Source organism: Barbus barbus (genome assembly GCF_936440315.1).
Source record: "Barbus barbus genome assembly, chromosome: 47".
NCBI classification, from domain to species: Eukaryota; Metazoa; Chordata; class Actinopteri; order Cypriniformes; family Cyprinidae; genus Barbus; species Barbus barbus.
In genome coordinates, this window is record NC_136725.1 from 5,471,196 (window position 1) to 5,498,844 (window position 27,649).

General features: G+C 36.2%; 1 protein-coding gene across 1 annotated transcript; it reads right to left on the reverse strand.

The window, feature by feature from the left end:
* Positions 1–823: 823 nt before the first annotated feature.
* Positions 824–27,564, reverse strand: LOC306865678 (ceramide glucosyltransferase-like). Its single transcript, XM_079410422.1, has 9 exons — positions 27,317–27,564; positions 20,443–20,584; positions 9,440–9,542; positions 7,856–7,957; positions 7,593–7,705; positions 6,397–6,575; positions 5,320–5,406; positions 4,806–4,992; positions 824–4,312 (listed from the first exon to the last, which is right to left on the reverse strand). The coding sequence occupies exons 1-9, from the start codon at positions 27,412–27,414 to the stop codon at positions 4,142–4,144; spliced, it is 1,182 nt and encodes a 393-aa protein (XP_079266548.1). The 5' UTR covers positions 27,415–27,564; the 3' UTR covers positions 824–4,141.
* Positions 27,565–27,649: the final 85 nt, after the last annotated feature.

Below are 27,649 nucleotides of genomic sequence, written 5' to 3' on the forward strand. Positions count from 1 at the left end.
AACATGTAATCTGGATTACGTAATCAGATTCCAAAAATAAAGCACTCATAGAGTATATTACATCTTAAATTGCTCATAATCAGGTTACAGTTCATTTTTATGGAGTACGATTACATATTAGCCTATTCTTTTTTAAATTTTCCTTTTAAAAAATACCATTTTGCACCTCTCAAGCAATTAGACCATGTATGAAACAAATATTTATACAAGTCACTAAACACTTATATCTCAGTAACGGTCGATTTAATGTAATGTTCAATGCATTTTATGATGTTGATCTCAAAAAAATGCATTTCTTTCTCTTTGCTTTTTTATATCAATATGATACATTTAAAACAAGTTAGAATTAAAAAAAAAGCAATCTAAAAAGTAGTCAGAATACATTACCTAAAATGAGCAACCTAGTTACTAAATACATGTAATCTGTAATCATGGACTACAATTTGTAAGTAATCTGCCCGGTTTTAACAACAGTGCAGTGAAGCTTAAACACCAAATGCCTAATTTTTAAGGTCAGGGGATTTAGCACGAACATTATTGTTTATCAGCGTCCATAAAATGAGTTCTTCAAACTTCAAATGATATACCAAGTAAAAAAAGTCATGCCTAGATCCTGTGAATGATTTTGCATTTTTGAGTTTCAGACATGTGATGTGGTGAATGAATGGTGGCACAGAAACTCAAACACACAAGAAGTCAGACAGAGGGGCAGGGAACTGACTTCCATCGCTTTGAAAGAAACTATTGTATTGCTAATGCAGCTAACCACAGACTAGTAAAACTACTCTAAACGTAACAATGAGGATCACACACACAACAGATTGAGATGAGGAAACACGCACTTCTTGTATTGCTTGATAAAGCTTTAATTTATCTGTAATGACACAGTTTCCAGCTGTGGATTACGCATTCAGCATCAAGAGTACAGTAACACAACATCTACAAAATAACACAAAAGTTCAAAAACCGAAGTCTGTCCAGCCATACCTTGACACTGCAGAAAAACGAACAAAACTCGTACGGAATAACAAATAAAAATGTACAACTTGATAAATTAAGCCTTAAGAAGCAGTGTATGTAATGGATATCAACCAAACTTCATAAATAAACTGTACATATTTTTAAATTAAAAGCTGCTTTCTTACATTGTCAACTTTACAGCACATAAAATAAAAGCGGTGGATCACAACTAGACTTTTTTTCTACTCTGACTGATGACCGTATGGTAAACATGTAGCAGTAGCTTCTCTCAGTCGCTTTGAGTCCAAGGCTGTTGTAAAGAAAGAACATTTAAAAGAGTGAAATGTCAAATCTGTAAAGAAATAGCACAGGATGTGACACAAACTGGCTTCCTGTCAAGATATTTTTAAACTGTCTAGGCAGCTCACTACCATATAGTTTCAGATCCCATAAAATCCGGCCCAGTTGATGCAGACTGAATTTCTCAATCGTTCGGTCTTTCTTGTTTTAAGCAAACACACATCTCACTCCTACACGGCACCATACGGGTCACCAGTCTTTCACAAAACATGTTAATCCGACAAACATACAACTGTACACTCAAGAAAAAAAAAAGAAAAAAAGTCCAGTTCCCCATAGAACGTTATAATAAGACAATTCTTTCAGAACTGACTTATCAAAAAAGGCAATATTTCTGCAAACACGCAGTCAGCAGCATTCTCTCACAGCCACACGAAAAGGAGAAAAGTCTAAACGGGAAATATACAGTGCATTGCAGACTTTTCGTAAATGAGGTGAAGTTTCTTTTTGACACAATATTTCACATATATATCATAAGCAGATATGGCTGAAGAACAGTTGCAAGAAAATGCCAGCTTTCCCATTCCCTACAGTTTCTACTGTGGCGTTTCAGGCGTTACCGATAGACGATGAAAAAAATGTTAGTCGCATGTTAACGCAAAGGTACTATCTCACATCGGGCCTTATTCAAAACCAGAACGAATTTCTTAATCATTCATAAAACCGTTCTCAAGTAATAACTTATCCTGAAACCATTATTATATAATTGTAGCACCAAATTCTATGCCATCGTCTAATTATTCAATCTATATTATGCAAGAATTCACGAAATTATTCAATTTACTAAAGAATTATTGGAATAATTCGCAAAAAACATGACACCAAATTGAATATTTAATAAAACCAAAATAGTTACCGTCAATTGAATAGTTTCAAACCAATTCCAATTTACAAAAGAATCGTTTTATTAAATGTAACGGTTTGACAAATGAATTCCATTTAGTTTACGTAAGAATATTTTTTCGTATTTCATGAATGAGGCCCACTGAGGTATGATCAATGTGTAACGGTCAACAAAATCTGAAATGTTTATTACACCACGAATGGACACGGAAATGGGTTTGGAAGCTTGCTTTCGTTTCACAAACTAATAATGTATATGATTATTGCTAATTGATTGATCCCCAACTGTTAATACTTCAACTGCCATGTTACGAACAAATGGCATTCATTTTGTGGCCTCATGCACAAAACACAGTTTATTTCCAACAGTCAGCCCAAAGCGTTCAGTAGAACAAAATCAGATGTATTCAAATTAGAAATAACAAACCAACACCAGAACAAACAATGGAGGGTTGGCATTGGGCTAAAACAGTGTTTAGTACTTCCTAAATGGCAGCTGATGGAATATGAAGACACACGGCTCAAGCCAACGGGTTTTTTTCTGAATCACGTATGGTTTTAAAATAACAAAGAGGGTTGAACAGTTCAGGTGAATGAGTAGATTATCTGTTAAACAATACTGCCAGTGCTGGCATGGGTTCTTCACGATCAGCAGCATGAATTATGAACGCATCGCAGCAAGAGTCAAGAAATTAGGAAAAAGAAAAAGTGCTGGCAGTACGAAACCGAAACAAGCAGTTCCTCAAGATACAACCGTGGAAAAAAAGGGGAAGATGTCAATTGTTTCGTGAATACTGTTTGACTGTAAGAGTATGTTAATGGGGAACGAGTAGAGTGCGACTGGCATATTTTCAATGCATCAGAGTGTAAACGCAAATTGAACACACGCTCACTCATGCCAAATTGTTTCAACTTGCCAAATTTGTAACGAGTACACTTTAACTTCTCAAACTCTTTACGTCAACAGAATTTGGTTTAAGGACTAACTGAAATGGCATCGGATGAAATGTTTGGACAATTTATGCACTTATATCCAGTCAAACATCAAGAAAATACTGACAGCTTCTCAAACAAACAGCAGCAAGCCAGGAAATGTGTTTTAGCAAACCCTGATCCTGGTACGAGAGCAACTACTGCAGAGAACGACGCACGGGAAGATACAGACCTTGAAGAAAGATGCCAAAATTATAACAATAAAACCAATTGCTCTTCAAATGGCACTAAATTTCATAAGATATGCGATTAAATCTGCAGATGATATGTTGAGGAGTAAACCTCGTGCTCCAATACTGCAGGGAGAATGCAAAGACTGTACAAGAGTCGTCGACAGTATGCCACACTTCCCCATGCATAACCTCTACCGAAGATATTGCTCTGTCCAGTAAACATAAAATGGACCCGTTTCGAGTATTCAAGTCCAAAAATGTATCAAATATGGCAAGAGTGCTGTATGTTGAGAGCAACACTGTGATAAGCAAGTGATCCATTCATGCGCTAGCGCCATTTTAAAAGGCTTCAGTCATTCTCCACCCTACTATTATCGTTAAAAACGGTACTGTTTGTCCAAACTCATTATAAAATGGATGTTTCACGAAATACAGAGCTGTTCAACCACCACTAAATACGTTGCAGGGACCTTTAAAAATAAAAAAAGTTACATTTAGATACGTTTTTTTTCAGGGTTACTGATGCCCGCTGAAGTGCCGCCTCCTCGACAGACAGTTCTCTTCTTCATAACTTTTGGCTCATCTAGAACGAGGTCTCAATTGTCAAGAGACCACGCAGGAAAACAAAAAAGCACCAAGGACATAAATAATCTATTTGATAAAATCACAGGTTAAAAACTATCAGAAGTTGGAATAAAACCCAAAACAAAAACAAAAACAAGTTGCAGTTCATTTGTCCATCTGCGCCCACATCATCTCAGTTCTGTGTCCAATGTTCACACCAGTGCATAGTCCCAGGCACATGGTGCCGTTTAAACATCCAAGATTTCCTCTGCCGTACCTCCGCAACGCAATCGGTAGCGTCCCGCCCTCCAGCTGATGGTGGGGTCCCAAAGAGCGGATAAGAAAATCTGAATTGTCATGGACTCCCTGATGAACCAGGCCACCGCGTAGTCCAGCTTGGAGAAGGATGGAGGACCGCCCTTTGAGGAAAAACAAGAATTACAATTACTGACAAATGTTGCAGTACAAGATAAAAAAGCTTTGAAAAACAACTTCTGTCAACTTTTGCAGAGTCAAGCTTCAGAAATGTGACATTTCTGAGTAGAATGAGGTTGGGATTGAAATTCAACCCAGAAACAATTGAGCAAGGCTTGATTTTATCCATTGGGTATTGATTGGATTTTGTACAAGAAAGGAGCCAGAGCTGAAGTTTGGGTAACACTTGAGTTTAGGGACTCAATTTTCACTATTAACTAGTTGTTTATTAACATGCCTATTATTAACATATTGGCTGTTTATTAGTACTTATAAAGCACATATTCTGCATTCCTACACCTACCCAATACCTACACTTAACCACCTTATTAACTATTAATAAGCAGCAAATTAGGAATTTATTGATTGAAAAGTCGTAGTTAATGGTTTGTCAATAGCGAGAATTGGACCTTAAAACAAAGTGTGACCGTGTCTCACCTGTACTCCTCTCAGCTGGATGTAATCCGAAATGAACCAGGCCAAGCAATGGCACAGGAAAAACACCATGATGTCCCAGCGAAACACATGGTGGGCGGCCCAGCCGATGATAAGACTGGCCACGAAGCACTCCGAGATGGGCTCGATGATGGTGGCCGGCAGCATGTTGATTCTCAGTTTGGCCCATCTAGCAAGAGCAGATAACAATGAGATGAGCTCAGCAGTTTTTTTTGCACCCCAAAATGGGAACTGGTACCATCTAAAGCCACAAAAACAGCATCATGTGTTACAGTTGGATAACTTACTCTGATAAACATATCAAAATCTATTATATAAGATATGCTCCGTACTATGATGCAATTTAAGAGGCAGGAATCCATCAGCAACGCTATCAGAAAATTGCAAACAGCAACAAAAATAACCCAGTCCCATCACTGCGCCAGAGGTGGCCCCATCAGAAAAAGAGATTGGTTTCACTAGCGAACATGAAAAGCTGATTGAACAACCAGCGTACCTGATCATGCGAGACTGGAATTGTGCAATGGAGTACGAGCCAGAATTCTGCATGGCTACCTGCATTGCCATGGAAAATTTCCATCCTCTGCAAGAGAAACAGCACATCATTGCACTGGCAAATAAAGGACATTTCAGCCGAGGCTAGGACATACGATTCTGAACACACATTAAAGCAATGTTTTCATTAAAGACAAAACATTTGGTTATGATTTATTCACCGTCATGCTGCTCCACACCCATATGACCTTGAGATGATTTTTCCACACAATAACAGCATAGGGAAACCAGACTGTCAAGCTATGAGTAGTAATTAAATTTCTGAATAGAAATAAATGAAAGACGTACTAAATGCTATTGTATGACTTCAAATTATTTGATAAAGAAAAGATCAAAACTGAAACAGGTTTTCATTACAAACCTCAATGTCTTATAACTGAATATACATGGAAGCGAATTAGATTTCACACGGGAAAATAAATTTTTTGGCATTAGTTACACAAAGCTTGGCTTCAGAAACCTTGAATATAAACGCGCAGTTTGTATGGACAACTTTTATGATACAATTTTTGAAATTGTTGGCAGTGTTATTGTAATTAAACTAAGACTAAAACCGTAAAAAATTAACAAAGCAAAATAAAAAAAATGATCTCAGCTAGTGGTCAAAGCAACATTTTTAAAGTGCTAAAATAAAGATAATAAATAAAATTAATAAAAATAGACGTTAAAAAATGAAAAATTACTAAAACTTTAAACCTAAAGTGAAAAACTAAAACAAAAAAATATATATATTAACTACTAAAAATAGTAATGAAAACTATAATAGTGTGTCAGTGATATAAAAACACTGATCGTTGCAGCTTGACAGCCTTCACGTTCATTGTATGGAAAAGAGCAACGTGAACATTCTGCTAAACATCTCCTTTTGTTTCACAGAAGAAATAAAGTCAGAGTTTTGGAAATTCATGAGGGTGAGTGAATAACTAATTTCTTTTAAAGACAATGAAAAAATACAATCCAGTGGAGTGTGATATCAAAAGGCATTTTGACTGAACGGATATTTAATAGTCTGGCAAACCTGTCTGCGATGGCCTTGGCCATGAAGTAATCTTCAGCAAGGTACTGGGCAAATGCAATCAGCCCGCCCGCTTGGTCCAGGATGTCCTTCCTCATGAGACATGACATCCCAGTGACGCACTTGATTCCCGTTACATTGGCCGAGATGTAGGAACGAGGATGTGACGTTCCAAAATAAACCTGCAGGATTTCACATGGGACAGTGTTTATACTTCACATAATTAATCTCAGAGGATTTGACGCATTAACAATCGCATTACGTGCGTAAACACTTATGACGATCATTTATTAGCAGAGCTGTCAGTTTAATATGCTAATATACTGACGTCTAAATCTGTTTTTGTAACGTCAAACATCAGCTCATCCTTCACAACAATGTTTGGACAATATTTGATTAACTGATTAGGGTTTACAGGGTTTCTGCAGGTATCATCAAATGTAATTTAATGCCTTTTTAAAATTGTCTTAATGCCATACTCGACCCATATATATGTGTGTGTGTGTTTTAAACACTAATTTAATTTACACATTAATCATGCAGCTGTAATTTTGCAATGTATATTCATTAATGAAATGTAAGAATTTGAATATGAAAGATAACACTAGCTTTTGAAAGAAGTCTCTTCTGCTCACCAAGGCTGCAGCAATAATAATATTGAGAAATATTATTTCAATTTAAAATAACTGCCTTCTATGTGAATATATTGTAAAATGTAATTCATTCCTTTGATGCAAAGCTGAATTTTCAGTATCATTCCTCCAGTCTTCAGTGTCACATGATCCTTCAGAAATCATTGATATGCTGATTTGCTGCTCTGTTATGATCAGTTATTATTGGTGCAGCTCAATCATTAATAATGGTTCTTATTATCAATATTATGCCTCCAGCCCCGCAGGAACCCTGTTTTACTTGGAGCTTAATAAAAACGTCATAAATAAACCAATATTGTCAGCAGTTAATGAATTTTAATATTGTACCGATTTGGCAAAAGAGCTTTAAAGTTCAGAGGAACAACAACATATGGTGTCCCATTTCAAGTCTCTACTTATCAGTTTAATTGCAGTGTGACGGGACTTCTTCCAATACACAATAGCAATGACGTGTTCACAAGTATCTAATAAAACCAGAGCTTTCCGGAGCCAAACCTAGACGACCAACACTGTCCTGACAAAAGGTCACTTGTGAAGGCTGCTGACCTGTTCCAATGTGGCGGCAAATCCTTGTCTGTCTGCCACGTAAGGAAGGCCGTGAACCAGTCCCACCTTCTCCGTCATCTGATTAGCCATATCAGTGAGAGTGTCTGGCTTCACTGTTGATATTAGATCAGAGTTGTTCAGAGGTCAATCTCATGCTCATGTTATTCTTTTTACAGGAAAAATTGGAGGAATTGTATTCACTGAAACACTTTGATAGTCTGTTTAAAGCGGTCGGTTTTAGATGATAATGTGGGCAAACTCACCTCGAATGCCACTGTCACAGATCCAGACGAGTTCATACCTTGCCCCTTCATAAGCTGGCATGAGGTTATTTATTTTTGGATTGATGCCAACTTTCTTACCTCCTAGAACAAGATAAAGAGAAATAACGTCAGTAACTACCAGCTGTAAATGATTGCATTTTATAGCATCATGAAATCTGGCCACTTTGAAAGAAACAAGTGTGCGGTGCTTTATTTAGTCAGATACAGATGTTTCCAGAGTAGAACGACATGGATAATAATATTTCTGGATATTGAAGCATATTAGAAAACATCTGGAATTAAAATATTTCTCTTTTGGTGCACTTTTGTTATAACGGGGACTACATTCTATTTAAGCTGACTGATATCCAGTCCACAGTAGTCATAAAATAATGATTATTTCTATGCATTTTTAATACAACCCCCATCCCAGGTCTAGATCAGTTCTGCCATGTTCTCATCTAGTGATCATAAGCCATATCAGTGATATATGTAATATTACTTGTATACTATTAACGCATTTATTAATATTTTGAAATAGATTTGATATTTTCAGTATTATTTTTAAATTTTGCTATGATTTTGCCATTTTTATTAGTTTTGGTTTTAGTTTTTTAATATTTCAATTTAGCTTTAATTTATTTTTAATTCAGCACATTATATTTCAGTTAATTGCCAAGGCAACATTTCTCATCTTATTTTACTTATTTCAGTTAACCAAAATATTTTAAGTTAGCAAAATAACATAATTAAACCATATTAGCCAAGAATACAATATGCAAACGTGAACCTGAAGTGAATTATGCTCATTCTGTTCCACTTCAAATTACAATAAAAAAACATATTATCATAATATTAAAATGCACATTGATAGAAGTCATATTTAAAGATAATAATAATAAAATAAAAAATGCAAGATTAGATTGATCAAGCAATTACATAAATTGTAACAGGTATAGCGTCCATCAATAAAGCAGACGCTCTTTAAATCCTTTATATGGATGTGATGTTTATTTGTGGACTGAACACCTAAAGATCATATGGCGCAGGGCCTCTGAGAGCACTAATGCATTACACAAAGCATGCTCTTCTTCCGTCTGGTTGGCTGGTGGAGTAAGCGACTCGGAGATGTTTAAAGCAACACAACCTCGCAGACGTTACATGTTTTCTAACATGGTTTCAGCTTGATACAAAGCAGCGGATGACATCTCCAGGACAGCCCGTCTCCCCTGACTTTTTGTGCCGTAACACACTGTCTGAAGGCAGCGGGCTGGATAACAGGACCCTAGAGAGACACCTGCTCCAGTCACCAGCTGTTCCTAATGAGCAAGAATCAATATATACTCCAAGAGCTACATTTGCGTATACACAGCTGAGTTGTGGCGCACACGCGGGTCTCCGCGTTCCTATTAAGGGGCTCCTCAGAGACCCTGCCAATTTCCCTGCACATGACGAAACAAAACTGTCAAAGACAGCGGAATCCACGAGGGACGAGAGATGCACCTCAGCACAACACTGCCTGAGCTTTCTGTATTATTGGCTCCATTTCACATGGAAAGAGTGAGATTATCATCCAATTCTTACCTATAAATAACCTGGCGTCAACATTCGGATATTTGCCCAGCAGCTTTTTACAAACATCAATGGCTGGATCGTCATGGTCTTGGACGCACAGCAGAATTTCATACTGTGGAAAAAGGCAGAAACAATTTTGAGCAAGTTATTATGGCACAATAATACACTTATAGAGGCACACAGTTCATAAACGCTGGCTGTTTCTAAGATGCTATTCAGTTACCCACAAGCTCTATACTGATGTGAGGAGATCAAATTGGTCAAATAATAGCTGCCGATAAATCAGTCTGTTATATATATCATGGAAAGACATTAATATATTCATTGCATACAGAACAAAGAGGTTGGCCGATCGTAACATCTTTTTGAAAGAAGTTTCTTGTGTTTACCAAGGCTGCATTGATATGATCAAAAATACAATAAAACAGTAATATTGTGAAATATTATTACAGTTTAAAAGAACTGCTTATTATTTGAATATATTTTCAAATTTAATTTATTACTGCGATGCAAAGCTGAATTTTCAGAATCATTACTCCAGTCTTCATTGATTATTATCAATGCTGTGATCAATGTATTTACAATTTAGATCAATTTAATGTGTCCTTGCTGAATAAAAGCGTTGGTGAAAAAAAACACCTCACTGACTCAATTTTTTTTTAAAGTAGTGTACATTAAAGTCTTAAAGATATATTAACAAATGGTAAGATGGTGGGAAAAAAAAAAGAAAAAAAATTACAATAAATTGTTAATTAAAATAAGATGAATAATAAGAGTGACTATTTGCACAGATTCAGCAGCTGTTTCTGGGTTAACTAGTTACAGCTTAGTCATTAACTTTCTACTGTGTGAAGTAGCACGCTATAAAAGTTTCATATTAACAGCATTATCGGTCACTACATGTTTGATATTGGATAAGTATCATTTCAAGGCATTTTGGTGACCATTATCTAGCAATAACATACCCTGGTCAAAATGAGTCCGCTTGAGCGCGAGCATGCAAATATCCATACATGTCGGGGTGCAATTAGTAGGAATTAGTGTGATGATGATATTACGTCATGTATTACTAGGTAATATATATACGCACTACGCTAAATACTGTTTTTTTCTTCATGTCAGTCATTTTTCTTCATGGCAGATATTCAATTTAGTCAGAACAGGATTTAAGAAAATGTGATTAATGTGCAGCAAAAAAATTATAATATAATATCTAACATAATATTATGATATTTATTATGTAATAATATATAATAATAATTATTATTAAACAGATTTTTTTTTTGTGCAAATCTTTTACATTGTTCACATATTCACCAGATGACACAAATGCTTCTCATTGGTTTGGTTTATTTATTTATTTATTTATATAGCACTACTAAAAGAACCCTAGGTGTTGCTAAGCTAAGCAAAGTGAGCTTTCAGAAGTTTCCTAAATGTGTTCTTAAAAGTTTAATTGCACATACAACTTGAATACACCTTTTATAATGATGAATACGTTTATAAATTAGTGCTGTCAAACGATCGCATCCAAAATAACAGTTTTTGTTTACATAATATGTATGTATACTGTGTATATTTATTATGTATATGTAACTACAAACACATGCATGTATATATTTAAGAAAAATATGTTATGTTTATATATTAAATATAAGAATATAAATATATATACATGTAAATATTTTCAAAATATATACTGTATGTGTGTGTATTTATATATACACAGTACAAATACATATATTACGTAAACAAAAACTTTTATTTTGGATGAGATTAATCACAATTAATGGTTTGACAGCACTATTATGAATATGAATTTTTAATTTCTCAATTAACCCATTCAGATATTTTTCAACAACCATCTTGCCATTTTAATAATAAAAACAGGCTCATTAAAAACTATTTTTTATGAAATGAAAAACTGATTAGTGGTTTGACTTTTAAAGTTTGACTTTCGTTTTTTTAAAGAAAAACATGCAGTGAAGCAGTTAAAATATGAAAAATATTTAAGAAATGTTTGTCCTCTAAATCAGTCATGTGGTGCACGTGGATATACTGTCAAAAATGGATATAAATCTCTAAAAATATCAGATAAAATGACATGGCAAAGTTAGTTCAGGCTGTCATAAAAACGTCATACGGTGCGACTCTTAAACATATAAAATAAGTAACTTATTAAATAAAAATATATATTTTAATATTTAAAAAAAAAAGAGTTTTAAACAAAAAAATTGATTTTACAAAAATCTAACGAAAAGTTTACACTCATATGCAAGTTGGTATAACCAATACTTCTAAGCCATTAAATACACATGCTTCTTTCTCATTTCATAACTTCTCCTCAACCAAAGGACAAATAAATTCATAAAAAAGTGGCACAACTTTCCTATGTGCTCACTATTTAGTTCATAATCTAAAAAGAATAGACTAATGAAACACCCAAAATAGTAACAGACATTGGGGTGCAAACAGCATCTGCCAAAAATATAAATGAAGAAGAAAAAAAAGAAAACAAAATGTATCAGAGTTGAATATGGGACATACCTATAAAGCATCAGAAAACTCGAAGGATCCACAAAGCTGCTCTGGATTTTCTATTGATCTGAGCTGACAGCACTGAACTTCCAGCACTCGTCTGAATTGAGCAGCAAAGAAAGCGTGGCAGGCCACATAACAAAAGCTTTCAGGGAAGGCAGTTTGAAGGTTGGAGTCGCACCAGGGCCAAAGTGAGAAAGAACAGGCCTGCGCTCTGACAAGAGACACCCGTCCCCCTCCAGCCACCTCATAATACTCCATAGCCACCATGTTGCCATGGCTATGGCGCGGGACACAGGAGCACAAAGACAAAGGGCCTTTTCTGTGCTCTCAGAGATGCGGGTATGCGACAGTAACCCCGAGCGGGGTAATAGTGCTGCGCTGAAAGACCGGGAGCCTCTCATTCAACCATTTATAAACACGTCCGGGAGCAGCCCCTGCAATTCGCAAGAAATCAGGAGCGCCTCTGATGAACTGTGTCAAGATCAGCCCGTCCCACATGAGGGAGCGTCAGAGACTAAACATGAGGTTGTGAAAGAATATGACAGATGAATACTGGCGTCAGAGAGAGGTGAAATGGAAAGCGTGGGGAAATCCAAGTGTGCAAAATTCATCTTCGATCTGTTACATTTGTGTGTCGAAATAAGCAAAAGAGAAGTGCTCGTGTTTAGGGATGTTAATAAATTAAATACTGTAGATACCATTAAAACAAATGCAATTCAAACAACCTTAATTTGTTGCGTCATTTTTATTTAGTTTTATTTACTATAGTATATTATTATTATTATTATACTACTATAGTATATTATTTATTATAAATAACAAAAATACCTTCAAATATATTTAGGAGATTAAAAATGTTTAAATTGTAACATGCATTCGAGGTTTAAATAAAAATGACTTGGTATAACTAGCAAGTCAATTTTCAAGCATTTACAATAAAATAGTTTCAAAAAAATTGGCACATGCATTTTAACTAGATTTTTAAAAAATATATATATTTTTTTATCTTGGACTAATTTGTCATTCACCCTTAAAATGTGCATTTTATTTCTATTCTTATATATATATATATATAAAAATTTATTTTTAAAACAGATGTGTTACATTGTGCACAGGGGATATTTTATAGAAATATTTTAGTATTTCAATCTTTCTCTCTCATCATTCAAAATCATTATAGTTTGTACTTGTTAGTATGATGACATTACTGACAACTTTGACAAAAAAAAAAAAACTGTCGACAAATATTTTCGTTGGTGAACAGTTGTTTGATCTTGTGACAAATTGGCTGCAATAACACAGTTTGACCAGTGTGGCGCTGTAGCGCAAGACTGTAATTCTTCCAGAAAATGACAAAAATAACAAAAACCTCCAGAATAAAATCCAATATAAGAACGAATGAAGCAGAGGATAAAATAGCCTAATGCATGTCCACCCATAGATATAAACATTTAAAAAATAGAAAACAACACATAACTATCAATCCAAAACATTGTACAATGTCACAATTACTAACTGATAAATGTCAAAGTTACGTTTCGGCATCGAATTTCACGTTTTCAGTTGCCACAACACTGCCATAACAAAAGTTTGGTCATCAGATTACATTGCAATTACATAACTCTCATATACTATTGGTTAGCTCATATAACCAAACACAAAAGTGGAAATAAAAGTCGGAAAACCTATGTTTCTAAAGTTAATGGAGTAATAACACCAGAAAAGGCACGAGTCACCTACAGCAATTTTCCTGACCGCCGCTGTCTGTTATAATCAGTGTTTCTCAATTTCAAAACCCCAGAGCTGATGTCCCTCCCAGCATCACTTAATTTAGAGGTCCGGGCATCTATTCCAGGAAACCTGACTGCCAAAGAAACACTATTATTTCCGGCTCTCAAAGGAAGCTGAAGCCAAACGGGGAGTGACATACCAGACAACAATGTACTGTAGGTTAGGTATGTCTTTCAACAGAACTCAGAGAACAAACAAACAAACCCATGACACACAGTAATTCTGAGTACTGCGATTCAAAATTAAATCTGATGCTCTTCCTTCAGTGACCCATATTGTTGGGAAATGTGTTCCTGAATGTCATTCATAAACATTAGATTGTTTATTTAAGAATAAGTGAAAGCAGATTGTATTAAATCAGCTCATAAGCATGAAAGCCGGAAATGATTTGATCAGAGGTTAACCAAACACCCGGACAAATCGGCACGCAAAAACATTGTTAAAATAATTTAAGATGCACATTTAGCATTGTCGGTGGCTTAGTTGAGTGTGTGATTTTGGTAAGTGAACACTGAAGACAGATTTTAAAATGTGATAAATCTAAACAGCTCTTAACAGCTGAACATCTGGCCCTCATGACATCCAGATCCAGATCACATTCCACTGTGTTTCGTGCGTCATTTAACATTCCTGGGAGCCTGGGCTGATCGGCACATTTAGGAATATTCAAATCATCTTTCTCTGTGAAACCACAAAATTACTTGGATGTTGATTTGGACCGGTCGCTGCAATACAACTTTACAACTTGGGCAAAAACTTGAACAAATTGTGCTGTAATGTATGTGTTCATCTGAACTCAGAGTAAAGGCCGTTTCACACTGAGCGCGAAGCGAAAAAGCAAGGCGAACCGCCGCTGAACGGTACTTTCACACCGAGCGCCAAACAATTGATCGCCTTCTGCTAATTCACGCCTGAAAGCTAGGTAGCACCAACCAGCAAAGCCTATGTATCTCGTATATTTGCATTGTTCGCTGCTCAGCATTAAATTAAAATAAATAACTTTTTGTTCTTCATCAACACAAAGTATCCATAATGCTTACAAGAATACATCTGAAAATATAATTAGAGGTACAAATAGCATCACGTTACATTTCAAAACTTATGTAATTATTAACGTTTTTGCTCAAACCCCACTTTAAACCATCAACGCGTGATATCTTGCGATTGTGATCTAAAATGGATTTTGATTCTATAATAGGTAGACATGCACTCTTTGTATGTTTTATAATAGACTGAATGCTACACCTGCCTGTCATAAACATCCTTTGTTATAAAAATACCGTGAGCTGCATAAAAACATACAGAAAATAAATCTTCATAATCATGCCTATTTGCTTTCATATTGAGCCTGTACAGGCAAGACTGAGTGATGGTGGTGCTTGACATACAGTAAACGAACCATAAAACAATGAATGCATGCTGAAAAAGAAGAACTACTGTCCTAGAGATGCTGCCGTGTTCTGACAGATGCAATCTCATGGACTAAATCTCAAAGTAGGTGTCTTGACAAATCCGTCATCCACAGAAGTCAAAAATAAATACGCAAATTGCAGTTCCATGGAACGCCTGCAATGCCCAGGAATTAAGTCAGGAATAAACATGCTGTGAAAGAAGAGAGTGTTGCTGTTGGCATATCTGTTGAATTCAATTCATTATTTTACATTTTTATTCCCCATGCACTTGAAATAGAGAGCCTTGGAACGATTCAGTTGGACATGAAGCATTTTTAATAAAGCTAGAACTGGCATCTGCTTAAAAGAGGGAAGCTATTTAATGTCTCTGAAGAGAAATTAAAGATGTATTTACTCTTGTTTTGATCTGATTAGGCCTTAAATTAAAGAACTGGGAAAAATTTCCGCATAGAAAACTCATCCAATAATGTTGATGCACAATTGGCTTGTGTAGTCGAGAAGAGATATTTCACTTTACAAATAAACTGACATCCTGAAATCCATTTCAATAAATAAATAAAAATACAAAAAGCTTAAATTTAGAAGGCCAACATCCAACAAGATGAATTTTAATTGTAAAGCTTGATACTGATCATTTATTGTATTAATAAATCAGAATGAAAACAATCAAAATTAAAAATCAATCGTTTAAAAAGAATACAAAGTTAATTTGGGCATCGCATTACAATGTACAGTGTAAAATATGGATATGAAGAATTTTAATCATTCGTTTTTATAAAGATTCACTTTAAGATTGCGTTAGATTTCCTTCTGTCATCATCTAAATGGACAAATAGGGGAAATGAGCATGCGCAAACATCCAGCATTGTGCAATATCAATAAATATCATCTGATAATCAATATGGTAAACCAAAATATAATGCTACCCAATTCTACTTTGGCTAAAATAAGGGAAAAGTTCCTAAGAGTGTCAAAGCTAAATCAATCATTGCATGCCACTGAGAAACATACACACTGTCTGGAACTCCAGGAACACCAATAAGGAATAATTTACTGGAATGTTAGTAGTCCAATAAGATCAAGCGGGACTAGAACTTGAATGCAAAACATCTGATTGGTTGTGATTGTGTGGCGTCAGTAGTAGTTTCACGTGCAGTGCAGACAAGGAAATTGCTTTGTTTGGAAACTGGTTAAGATGACATGATCTAAAAGGGAGATTTTCTAGATCTAGAGGATTAGAGCTTATTGCTTCACAGCATAGGCTTTATAAAATAACCCTCCCCCTTCTGTCGTTCACTTGAAAATTCACAAAGAACGCTCCTAAAGAGGGAAACCACTTCTCCAACCCTACAAGGAGCAGCAGCTGGAGGAGGAATCAACATCTGTGCTGCTCAAACAGCTGTGTGACGGAAAATAGAGCAGAATGTCCCATCTGCAGAGCTGCACATCTGAATGCACCCCGTCATCTCCATTCACATGTCATGCCTCGAATCCCACAGGAAGAGCACCTCCATCAACATTTGTGTCTGCATCAAACTTTGATCGGTGGAATGAAGTGTGCTACACACAGGTGAGTGGGCCTGTACAAACCACCTGTAGTAACACACTCTCCTCTATGTGCACTAGACACTTTACACACACTGCTGCGTGTACACAATCCCACAAAAGACTCAGCAATGTATGTTTACATGCTCATGCACTACAAATCATCCTGCACTGTTCCCCAACCAGCTGCTTGACTCAAAATGTTTCTCTTTGCACATGTACAGTATTTATGTGAAGCATTCGTATAGTTTGTATTTTTTCATCTTCTATTTCTTTAGTTTGTATAGGGTAAATATTTATATATAGTATACTATAGTTAAATCTGTCAGTAGGTTAGTTGTGTATAGGTTTATAGTGTTTTTTACTTCATTGCTGTATGCCTGTATTTATGTAGCACCGTGGTCCTGCGAGGCACCACATTTCGTTCCACTGTATGTCCCCACATTTAGCAGAATGACAATAAAGCTCGACCTTCAGAAACCACAACCTTCATTCGCTGGCGAGGTGACTCACTGCGAAAGTCTACAGATTATTCTGCACATCTCAGGAAACAATAAATCATCACTTTGGTTTCTGAATTTATTCATCTAAAACATAATGCAGAAGTCGATTGACTGAAACAGTAATGTCTGAATTTATATTTATGTGCTATTGTGCTGGGGCATTTTCTTTGAGTTGGACTGCAAAAAATATAAACAAATTTTAACAGTTAAATTGCACAATTTTAAAAATGGAAATGAGAGATCAGAATGAGAAGGGTCATGTGAGTTTTTGCAGACCAGCACAGGCAAGCTAGAGAGTGTTTAGCTACGTAAGTTAACTAGTTACATAAACTACATGTTAACTGGCATAAAAATTATGATATAAAAATGTTAAAGGCCCCAACACTGACCCAGAAAATCCAAGTACAAGGATTTACAGTAGTATTTATACGACTGTTTTTAAATTTGTACTGCTTAAGATAAAAAAAAAAAAACACTGTCTAGCATTTTTACTGTAATACAATAAAGGTCCAATATGAAAATATGTTAAAAACTGACCCAGAAAACCAAGCTGATTAAGTTATATCATTTGCAATGTACTTTTTAAATACTCAGTAAAGATTTGATTCATTTCAGAGTTGGTTTAGAATAATTTTTTTTTATTACGATTTTTTTAATGCATTGACAAAATGAATGAGAAACCATTCCCAGAACTAAGGCCACTGAAAAAGTTAAAATATCGGACTGCCTTTGGATTAGATTCAGGTTCATCCAAACAAATGCAGTGCAAGTCTAATATTATTACTAGCAATCAACTACAATATAAATCACAAGAGATTGAGGGAACTGGACTTTCTGTTCAGGGTAGGTCATGGAATTGCATATTATACGCCAGATCAATTTCATTTTTAATTTAGGAGCTCTGACAGGTGGCTTACAACAGAGCACAATCATCCAATGGTAAATGGGTTATTTCGCAGAGCAGCCACACCTGGAAAAGCTCCTCATTAGAAAAGCATCAGTGATTTGATCAAAAGCTTTGTGCTCAAGTCACGATGCAAAATAGAAAAACTGTAATTAGATGGTGGCAGTGCTCAGCAACAGAGCAGCAAAGATAAGTATGTATTATCAGGGGACGCACCCTGTGTGTTTCCATCACGTCTACAGTAACCTCTTCATTACTGTTGAACACAGTTGCCACCTTTAGAAAATCCTGATGGGTGAACCTCATGAAGAACATATCCAGGTCTTATTTCCCCCCAAAAGGACACTAAGACTGGAGTAATGAAATTCAGATTTGATCACGGCAATAAATTACATTTTACAATATATTCAGATAGAAAATAGCAGTTTTAAATTGTAATAATATTTCAACATTTTTACTGTATTTTTGATCTAATAAATGCAGCCTTGGTGAGCATAAGACACTTCTTTCTGAAACAAATTTCACAATTTTACTGACCCTAGGGCTGGGCGATATATCACATCAGTAAAGCTGGTTCCGTGATTAGTAGTAAGTCTCCATCACCTGTTTTCAAATGGAGCGGCATTTAATACACAGATCACTGACAAGCTACGCAATATTGCGTTCATTATCGCAGATGAATCGCCTTCGATAACGAATGCAACTTGTCAGTGAACTACGCCTCTGTGTATTAAATGTCGCTCCATTTGAAAACAGGTGATGGAGACTTCCTACTAATCACGGAACCAGCTTTACTGACGAGATGCGCATGATATATCGCCCAACCCTAACTGACCCTAAACTTTTGAACACCGAAAATTTGTCATATGATGAAAATGTCATTACAGAGATGAAAACTTGTGGGGAAATGATCCTGAAATTATGGCAAAATGCTAAAATCCAGCTTTAGTTTCTTTATGCAAAATTTAAGGCCTTTTTTTTGCATAATTATGGGGTAAAACGTGACCTGGACATGTTTTGTATGTACCTCATCAAGGTACAGTTTTACCTTTCAAAATGTGAATATTTGGGATGGCTTGGGATACATACATTTGCCAGGAAAATTTGAACATCTATTCAAATAGCTGATAAGACTCTCCAGTCAGTGCCTTAAGAATGTCCTCTAAACCGAGAACATAAACTTTATTTACATAAAAGCAAAGCAGCGGTACTTCTGGGAATTTCTGTTTCATCTTTGTATCATCATCTATGTTGGTGGCGTGCTATAATTCAGCCTCTGTGCTTTAAAACATCCCAGCAACGCTGTCTGCCTCTAGCCACAAGCAAAAAAGAACTGCAGAGAACATAAACCGAGCCGCACATGATGCATTAATGACAGCAATGCGGGAAAACAGCAGCAGTGTGTAACAGATAAATGCCATCTCGCCTACCCAAAGATTATAGCACCTCCATCAACAGGGTGCAGGCAATGACCCACCAACACCAGATGGGCTAATCACATTTTTCTTCACACAAACATAAATAGAATTTAAACACACATCTCCCACGACCACAGCCACTTAGATGCGATACAGGAAGTCACAAATTTACCACCTAACAAGTATGCACACGCACTATTGCAAAAGTTGTGAATTGGAGATCAGCATTTCACCACATTGATGAAACATTTGCAATTTAAAAAGTAGGGCAGTGCATTTTAGTCCAATTTATGAAAGAAATTTGACCTATTTCGACAGTGTTTAGTCTTCAGGCTTTCTCTTTTAAGAGGCAATTAAGAAGCCACTGCAACAGTCTTTAAAAAGTCAAAATGCCACACAAACCCGGTGAAAGAACACATCAGTGGTTTTGACAGGATGTCAGCAAGAACAAATGTGAATTTGGTAAACGCTAAAAAAAACAAACGGTATAAAAATGAGCAATAATGTACAATATCATCCAGCTAAATTAAAAGAGTGGTCACTAAAATCACATGTTTTGACACAATCTCTTAAAAGCCAACTGAAGTATGAGACTTAATGGCAATATTTAACCTATAATTGTCTATTGTTTTAAAAAAGATATTAAATTTTAAATCTACACTTTAATTTGTCTACTCTTTTGATTGCATGGAAGATAATAGCACACCTCTCCTCAAGCCGCACAATTTTAGGCATCATTTCTGTCCGTAGCAAATACAGGTCTGGATGAGTTACACCCTGAAGTTTTGTACTTAAGGGTTTGTCGAACACATAATAGCATATAATAATAACTTGACTGTCAGAAAATTGAAACGGCAGCACAGGCAACAGCAAGGTCAAAGAGTTTAGATGATGGTACCTTGGGATAGTCCAGCTCAAAAAACGTCTCCAGATTGTTTATGAGATTGGGGTCCACACCCTTGAGGGGCTTCAGCAGCGATACACCAGCCAGTTTGCTGTACGGCACCTTTTCTATGATCTTCTTGTTGAGATGCAGACGGCTGAAAAGAGAGAGAAAATGTTTTTAGATGGTATTATGCATTTCAATGTTGGGGGTAACACATTACAAGTAATGCAAGTTACATAATCAGATTACTTTTCTCAAGTAACTAGCAATGCTACACATTACTTTGTAATTTACAAAAACTATTTTGTGAGTAACTTTATAAACAAGTAATGCAAGTTATTTTGTTTTTCCATTTATCGAACAGCAATAATGAAATGTTAAATAACCCAAATATCTTTTTTGTATTTTATCCCATTTTATTAATCAGTGTCTTTGTTGTTGACCTTCTGTGATCCAATTAAACCACACTGTAAAACAAATCAAAAGTTGAGAAAACTCAAAAATCTGCAGAAGCTGCTTGCTTGGAAGCTCTGAACTTTAGATTTTTTTTACAGTGCATATGAATTAGCAAAAAATAAAAATGAAAATAATGCAATTAGTTACTTTTTTTAGAGAGTAACGCAATATTGTAATGCATTACTTTCATAAAAGCATTGTAAAAATCCATCAGGTGTGCACAGGGTAAAACTTTCCGAGTGTATATTCATGCAAGCAGGATGTTATGTTGCTTGCTTTGTGCAGGATGGTGAATTTTAGGGAGGTTTTTTGAGATCCTGGTGAAGCTCAAATATGGCCTATTTTGGCAGTAGCAAATACTTCTTATATAAAAATTTAAAAAATCCTGTTCGATTAAGATCAGAATTAATCTTTGAAATCGTTTACAGAGAGAAACATTGTGATGCAGTTAAAAAAAACATTAAAGTGAATTACACTACAACAGGAACCAGGTCTATATGCTGCACACATCGAGTCAAATCCTGTTTACTCTATTTGCAAGCAACCTGCAGTAACCAAATGAAGGCTGGAGCACATAAGCATGCAGTGGGACCATGTATGATTTCAAACAGTGATCAACTGTTTGTTTGCAGTTTGACTGGCAGCTGATAGGTCACCTATGTACTGCAACAAGGCAGGTGATCCAACTGGTTTAATTTCCCCAAATTAACTGCAGTTTAAGTATTAAAGATTTCCGTCAGTTTCACACACTTGTCATACTTTGATTAAAGAAGGAAGTCTCATGGTGCTCAAAGTCTATAGGGTCAGGTGGCCGTCTTTTATTATATTTATTGTTCCTATAAGTCCACTGAACTCAGACATTTTGTTACGAGAAGCTCTTTGGCTCAGTTTCAGGACGTAAATCAAAGAACATTCCTGGATGTCACAAAACTCTTTAAAAACCCTCTTATATTCAAACTATTTCTGAGAACTGTTCATGTCTTGTTTTGATGGCACAATGCTCAGATAATGCAGAGTTAACCGTGTCAGTGTTTATAGAGGCATTTTAAAACTGGGGCAATTTGATCAGCACTTCCGGCACCTTCCTCTTCTCAGGAACTCTGCTTGTGCACTTCCTATCTGTTCCTGTCTGAAGGGTCTGGAGTCTGTCCTGACACACTTGCCAGCAGGACTCTACAGAACAAGCGCAGAAGCTTCCAAGACAGCAATAGCCATTAAAAGCTGGAAGAAAGATTTGGCTGTCTGAGCGCGTTTGATTCTGAGAGATAAGTTTGTCTATCTTGACTGCCAAAACATCAGTTGCCACTTTCTTGTGAACGTCAAACAACATTTCAAGCTCCATCTAATGGAAAGACTGAATGTTAAGAAATAAGAGAGTTAAACTGCAATAAATTGTTTATAATTGTTTATATATACATACACGCACATATACACACATACACAGGCCAGGCTGATTAAACTGCAGATATTTGAAAATATCAGCATCAACCGATTATTGTGCCTGACTAGCTGATTAAAAGAGGTGTACACCACAGTTGTCTCAAATCATTTTAGACTACAAGCATAAAGTTGTATTATACACGTAAATTAAAGAGACCGATAATCGGTGTAACGGATATTTGTTAAAGCTAATCAAAATTTTCTTCTTAATCGGTTCATATGTTTTTAGGAATAAATGTGCTTTTTGTAAAGTAAAGTAACTTACTTGATGTATTGTTTGCATACATTATTCAACCTAACTAGCAATCATTTGTGAGAAATGTATAGCGTTCTTAACTTTATGTTGCCTTTTCACTATCCCAGACAGATAACAATTCTTTTATTTTCAACAAAGAGAAGTACAGGAGCTGTGTGAATTTATGTTCATATGCAAATGTGGAAGTTTCAGATCCACTTTCTATTTTGGTGCATTATAATACTTGAACATTTGCTACTAGACCGCATGCGACAAAACATTATTTTAAAATTTTTTTAGTTTTTTTTTGTTTTAAATGAACGGTTATGAATAATTATTTTATGATTATTACATAATTATGTATGGTATTTTGCCCTGAAAAACCTACTATTCTTTATTTAAAATGTATTGAGAGTCATTTGTTTTGTGTGGATATATTCATACAGTCATTAATTAATTTTAACATGGTGAATAAGAGCATGGTAATATACCACCAATTTTTTAATTTACAATGAGACTGCCAACAATCTGTAACAATCACTTGCAAATGTAAATAGTAGAAAAATGGTTTAAGTGTCATAGATAGCTCTAAACAAAAATGAAAATTCACAACAATTTAACATAAATATAAGGGCAATATTATTATTTTTTAATCAATTACTTTTATAATTAATTATCGTTGTTTCTATTATTATTTTCATAATTTGTTTTATATTCTATAATACTAATGTTTTTGTTATATTTTAAAGATACATGACAAAAAATTAAATAAAACAATGATTATACAACTGTTCTGCATACAGGTTACCAAATCCTTAAACAATAATCCGTATAGATCATATACACATACATTAGCCATCTTACCTAAATGTTCATTACCCACATTGCCTGATCACACCCACCCTTTTCTCTCTGTAATTTTCATATTTTTACCATCAATAAGGCAAAAACTGACTAGCCCTTTTTTGATGACATACAAAATGACATGCAATATATGTTAGTAAAGGAAAGGCCTCATTCACGCGTGTGTAATGTTTACTCAGCTCCGCACAGGAGTCAGTGAGGGAATTTCTGAAAGCTCTGGGAGCAGCTCTTCATCAGTTCATGTGAGAGCCTCTCCTCTCACGCTCTATTAAATATGGGGGGCAACACGGCCTCATCTCGCCGCCTCACACCATTAGCGCAATGGGAAGCATGCCATTACCCAGACCAAATTCCTAAAATAGCTAAATTTGAATGAATCACTGGAAATTCATTTCCCTTTGATTACTAATGGTACACGGATGCCCCAAGGCAGATACACAACTTTAAAAACAAAGCATCATATCCTAGATACAAAATTAGATTTGTATGTGGGAGGCACGTAATAAATGTCATATGCTAGTCCTCAGTATGCATCAGTTATACTTCTTCAGTTTGGTTAAATATTAGTATTTGCAATGTCATATAACCATTACTATTGCTCATACTCGCATTTGAACAAATCTAAGTAGAAGGCAAATAAGTATATGGACCTACATTGTTTGTTCTACAGATATGAAGGATACTTTCAAACTCATGCTGCTTGAGGAGAGTCAGGGCTCTCAGTAAAGATCACCTGATGATCTTGCGTCATTGTATGAAACTATGAAATGTCTTTATGCCACAACATTTATATGGTCATTTCATGACACAGCTGTACAAGCCTTGACAGATTTTGTGAAGAAAAAAAAATATGCATGTTTAATATAAAGTATTTTACATATATATATATATTATTATTTTATTTATTTTGGTCATTTTAGTCAAAATGAGAACGATGCAATGACAAATCTCTGGAATTTAAGGTGCAGGAACATTTCCTGTGTTTTGACAAATTTTTGGGGCCAAAATCAGTTATTTTAATAGGAGTCCACAATAATGTGGTAAATTTGCACTGGGACGAAAGATTTCCCCATGCCAATTTCGTAAAAGATTTGTCTGTGCTTCATACATCACTACTGACTACAGACAATGGACATTTTGCCTGGAAAATTTCATCCAAACATTTTCTAATGTGGTCGTACATCTACTTCAAAAAAGACTCATATCTGGCTGTTGTGAAGCAATAAGTGAAAATCAGGTTACAAAAACTTTGGTAAAACACTCTGAACTACCAGTCCCTTTGTGGCAATCCCACATGAAGCCATGAAGACATGCGCAACTTCCCAACTTTATGCAAAGAGAGCATTACATAAGAAGAAAAGGAAAGGATTACATAAAGAAATTTTACTAAACATATCCTATCACACTGGGTCACATACCACAGGAGTAACATCAGAGCTGAGGAACCAGGAAACACAGCAGGCGAGGTTCCCACAGGGCGGGCTTCACACCATCCCCACACCTGACTACTGAAACTAGGTGTACTTGGGACTCTAAGAAACTCTGTTACATCACCGAACCTGTATTTCTTCATCTTAACGTCTCTCCAACACTGCCGTTGAAGAATTACCCAACCAGATAAACAATATAAAAGAACTTCATATAAAAGACTCCATTTAATTAACTTTCTGTGGATGTTTCAGGTGTGGAAAGCAGGGTTGTAAACATGCCCCTCATGATTTTAAAAGCAAATCCATTAAAGGTGACATATCATGAATATCTGACTTTTTTCTGTGTTTAAGTGCTTTAATTGGGTCCCCGGTGCTTCAACCAACCCAGAAAACGTGAAAAAGAACAACCCAGTAATATGTTTTTTTGGTAAGCCTTTCTCTGCAAGCTTAACCTGCAAGTTTCCACCCACTACGCCATCACTGTTTTCATAAGCAACAACGGTGTAGCAGTTCTAATGTCATGGTGAAAGTTCAAGCAAAACGTATATCAAAAGTTTAAGACGCATGATTTTAGTGCGATAGACAAAACCAAACAGATGTTTTTAGGCAGAGTATCTTCGGTACTAGTGTTGTCAGAAGCACCGACCACAATACTAGTCGGTACTAAATGTCTATTTCCTGCTAACATTTTAACGCTGTTGAGCGGATTCTTAAACACCGCTGATTGGCCACAGTGTTGACACGCTCAACAGATATGACAGTGATTGGCTACAATAATAATAATTTCATGCTCTTCACCGAGCAGCTTACATAGCTCTAGCAACAGCCTCTAGCAAGCAGTTAACCACAGGGTACAACCTGATCATGAAATGCAATGCTTTCATTCCTGTTTCACAACAGATCGATGTGAGTGACCTCACGAATGACTCACGGTGGTGGACAGCACCAGTAGCATGACCAAATGTGTGTGGTCAAAGCCAGACCACAATGAAGCATAAGAAATAACTGACACCAAAAAAAAACAAAAAACTTGCCATGGTCAGAATCTATATAAAAAGTGGATTTTCAGTCAAATTTCTGCAATGGCTCTTCATTACCACATGCTCATTTATGAGTGCATGATGACTTAAAAACTAGGATGGTTGGGGTTCTAAGAACCGACTTGTTTTAAAAATAGATCTTAAAACCTGAAGCTCGTTCAAAGGGAAAAATGAACGGTTGGCAACACAAAAGCTTTTGAGCATAGAGGAAATAAAAATATTACAGTATGTCATAAGTATTTGGTAACGCATAATGCGTATACAATGGGAGCTGACGTCTCGAGACTCGTTTGAATGAGTCGTATGACCTGCAGTGACCTTCTCTCGAACCCTGGCCATTTTTGCATTAGCAAGTGAATACGAACACATCATTTGGGAGTTTGCAAATGCCCAAAAACAATCCTGGAAGACTGACACGAACAAGAACAGCCTCTAGGATCAGCCTGACTCAGATCAGAACGGCGTGTGTATTCTGTAGTAGAATCAGAGCCTGATAGAAACCAAGACAACTCACATGACACATTGTTGCAGGTGGAGGAAAAAGTTCAGTTCATTATAGCCTGAGTATCATACGATATACACTACCAGTCATGAGATAATACACTTGACTGAATTTATCATATATATACACACACACACACATTTATACATATACATATGTATATATAAATACATACATACATACATATATATATAATGTGTGTATATATTAGATATGATACCAGGATAAATTGGAGATGATACGTTATAAATAATGAACAACATTGGTTAACTTCGTTGAAAACTGTAGGTTTTATCAATGGTAAACAAACGTGTTGGTGAACGGCAGGCTTTGTAAACATGACTTACCCAAACAAAACCATTATAATATATAAACATATTCCATTTAAACCCTGAAAACCGGTTGCTGGAGAAGCTAATTGAAGTAGATTTGACTCCCACCACAGACAATTAATAAAAGCCCCTGAGAAATGAAGCCCCCGAGTGATTTAAAAACCCATTAGACTTCGTAAAGTAATGAATAAAATAACACGAACAGTGCGCAGTAGCTATGCTAACTATCATCGCTAGCGATAAGAAACGAGATTAATAGACTAGCCAGAGACTAATGTGTGTATGATTGACATATTATTAATATAAATGTATCCCGCGCCAGCTGTGCTAGCAAAATGAACATTTTGATAGATATAAATGTTTTCACGCGATAAGTTAGCAGTTAATCCGCGACGAGCCGAAGAGGAAACCCCTGTTAGCCAGACACCATCTGCACTGAACGCAGCGACGCGACGCGACGCGACACACTACAACGCTCCCGTTACAATCAACGAATCTGTCTACGCTGCAAGCCCGCGATCAGCGTCGCTAAAAATAAAGGAAGCGTTTGATGGTCTCTCTCAAATCAATGATCCGCATTCACTTACACGTAGATGATGGACACGAGGTGCATGAGCCAGAGCACGATGAACAAGAGAAAGCCGAAGATGGAGAAGCCTTGCAGGGCTAGATCGAGCAGGGCCATGGCTGTCCTGTGTCCGGATGCGCTGACACCTCTGTGTTCGGCCCTAATGCTGGAGCTCTCTCTCTCTCTCTCTCTCTCTCACACACACATACACAAACACACACACACACTCTCAGATGACTGCGCTGAGCAGGCGGGTCTGCGGGAATCAGGAGGAGCGTCTCGCTGCAGCCTGCGGTGGATATCAAACCCCGCCCACATCCAAGCGTGACGTCACAAGCCACGCCTGTGTCCA

What these genes read in the sequence shown, in the direction of transcription:
- LOC306865678 (XM_079410422.1), bottom strand. Translation starts at nt 27,414, where the DNA reads ATGGCCCTGCTCGATCTAGCCCTGCAAGGCTTCTCCATCTTCGGCTTT. An exon ending in CTCGTGTCCATCATCTACGT is followed by an intron (nt 20,585 to 27,316) that starts GTAAGTGAATGC and finishes CTCTCTTTTCAG; the next exon opens with CCGTCTGCATCTCAACAAGA. An exon ending in GCCAAGGCCATCGCAGACAG is followed by an intron (nt 5,407 to 6,396) that starts GTTTGCCAGACT and finishes TTTCTCTTGCAG; the next exon opens with AGGATGGAAATTTTCCATGG.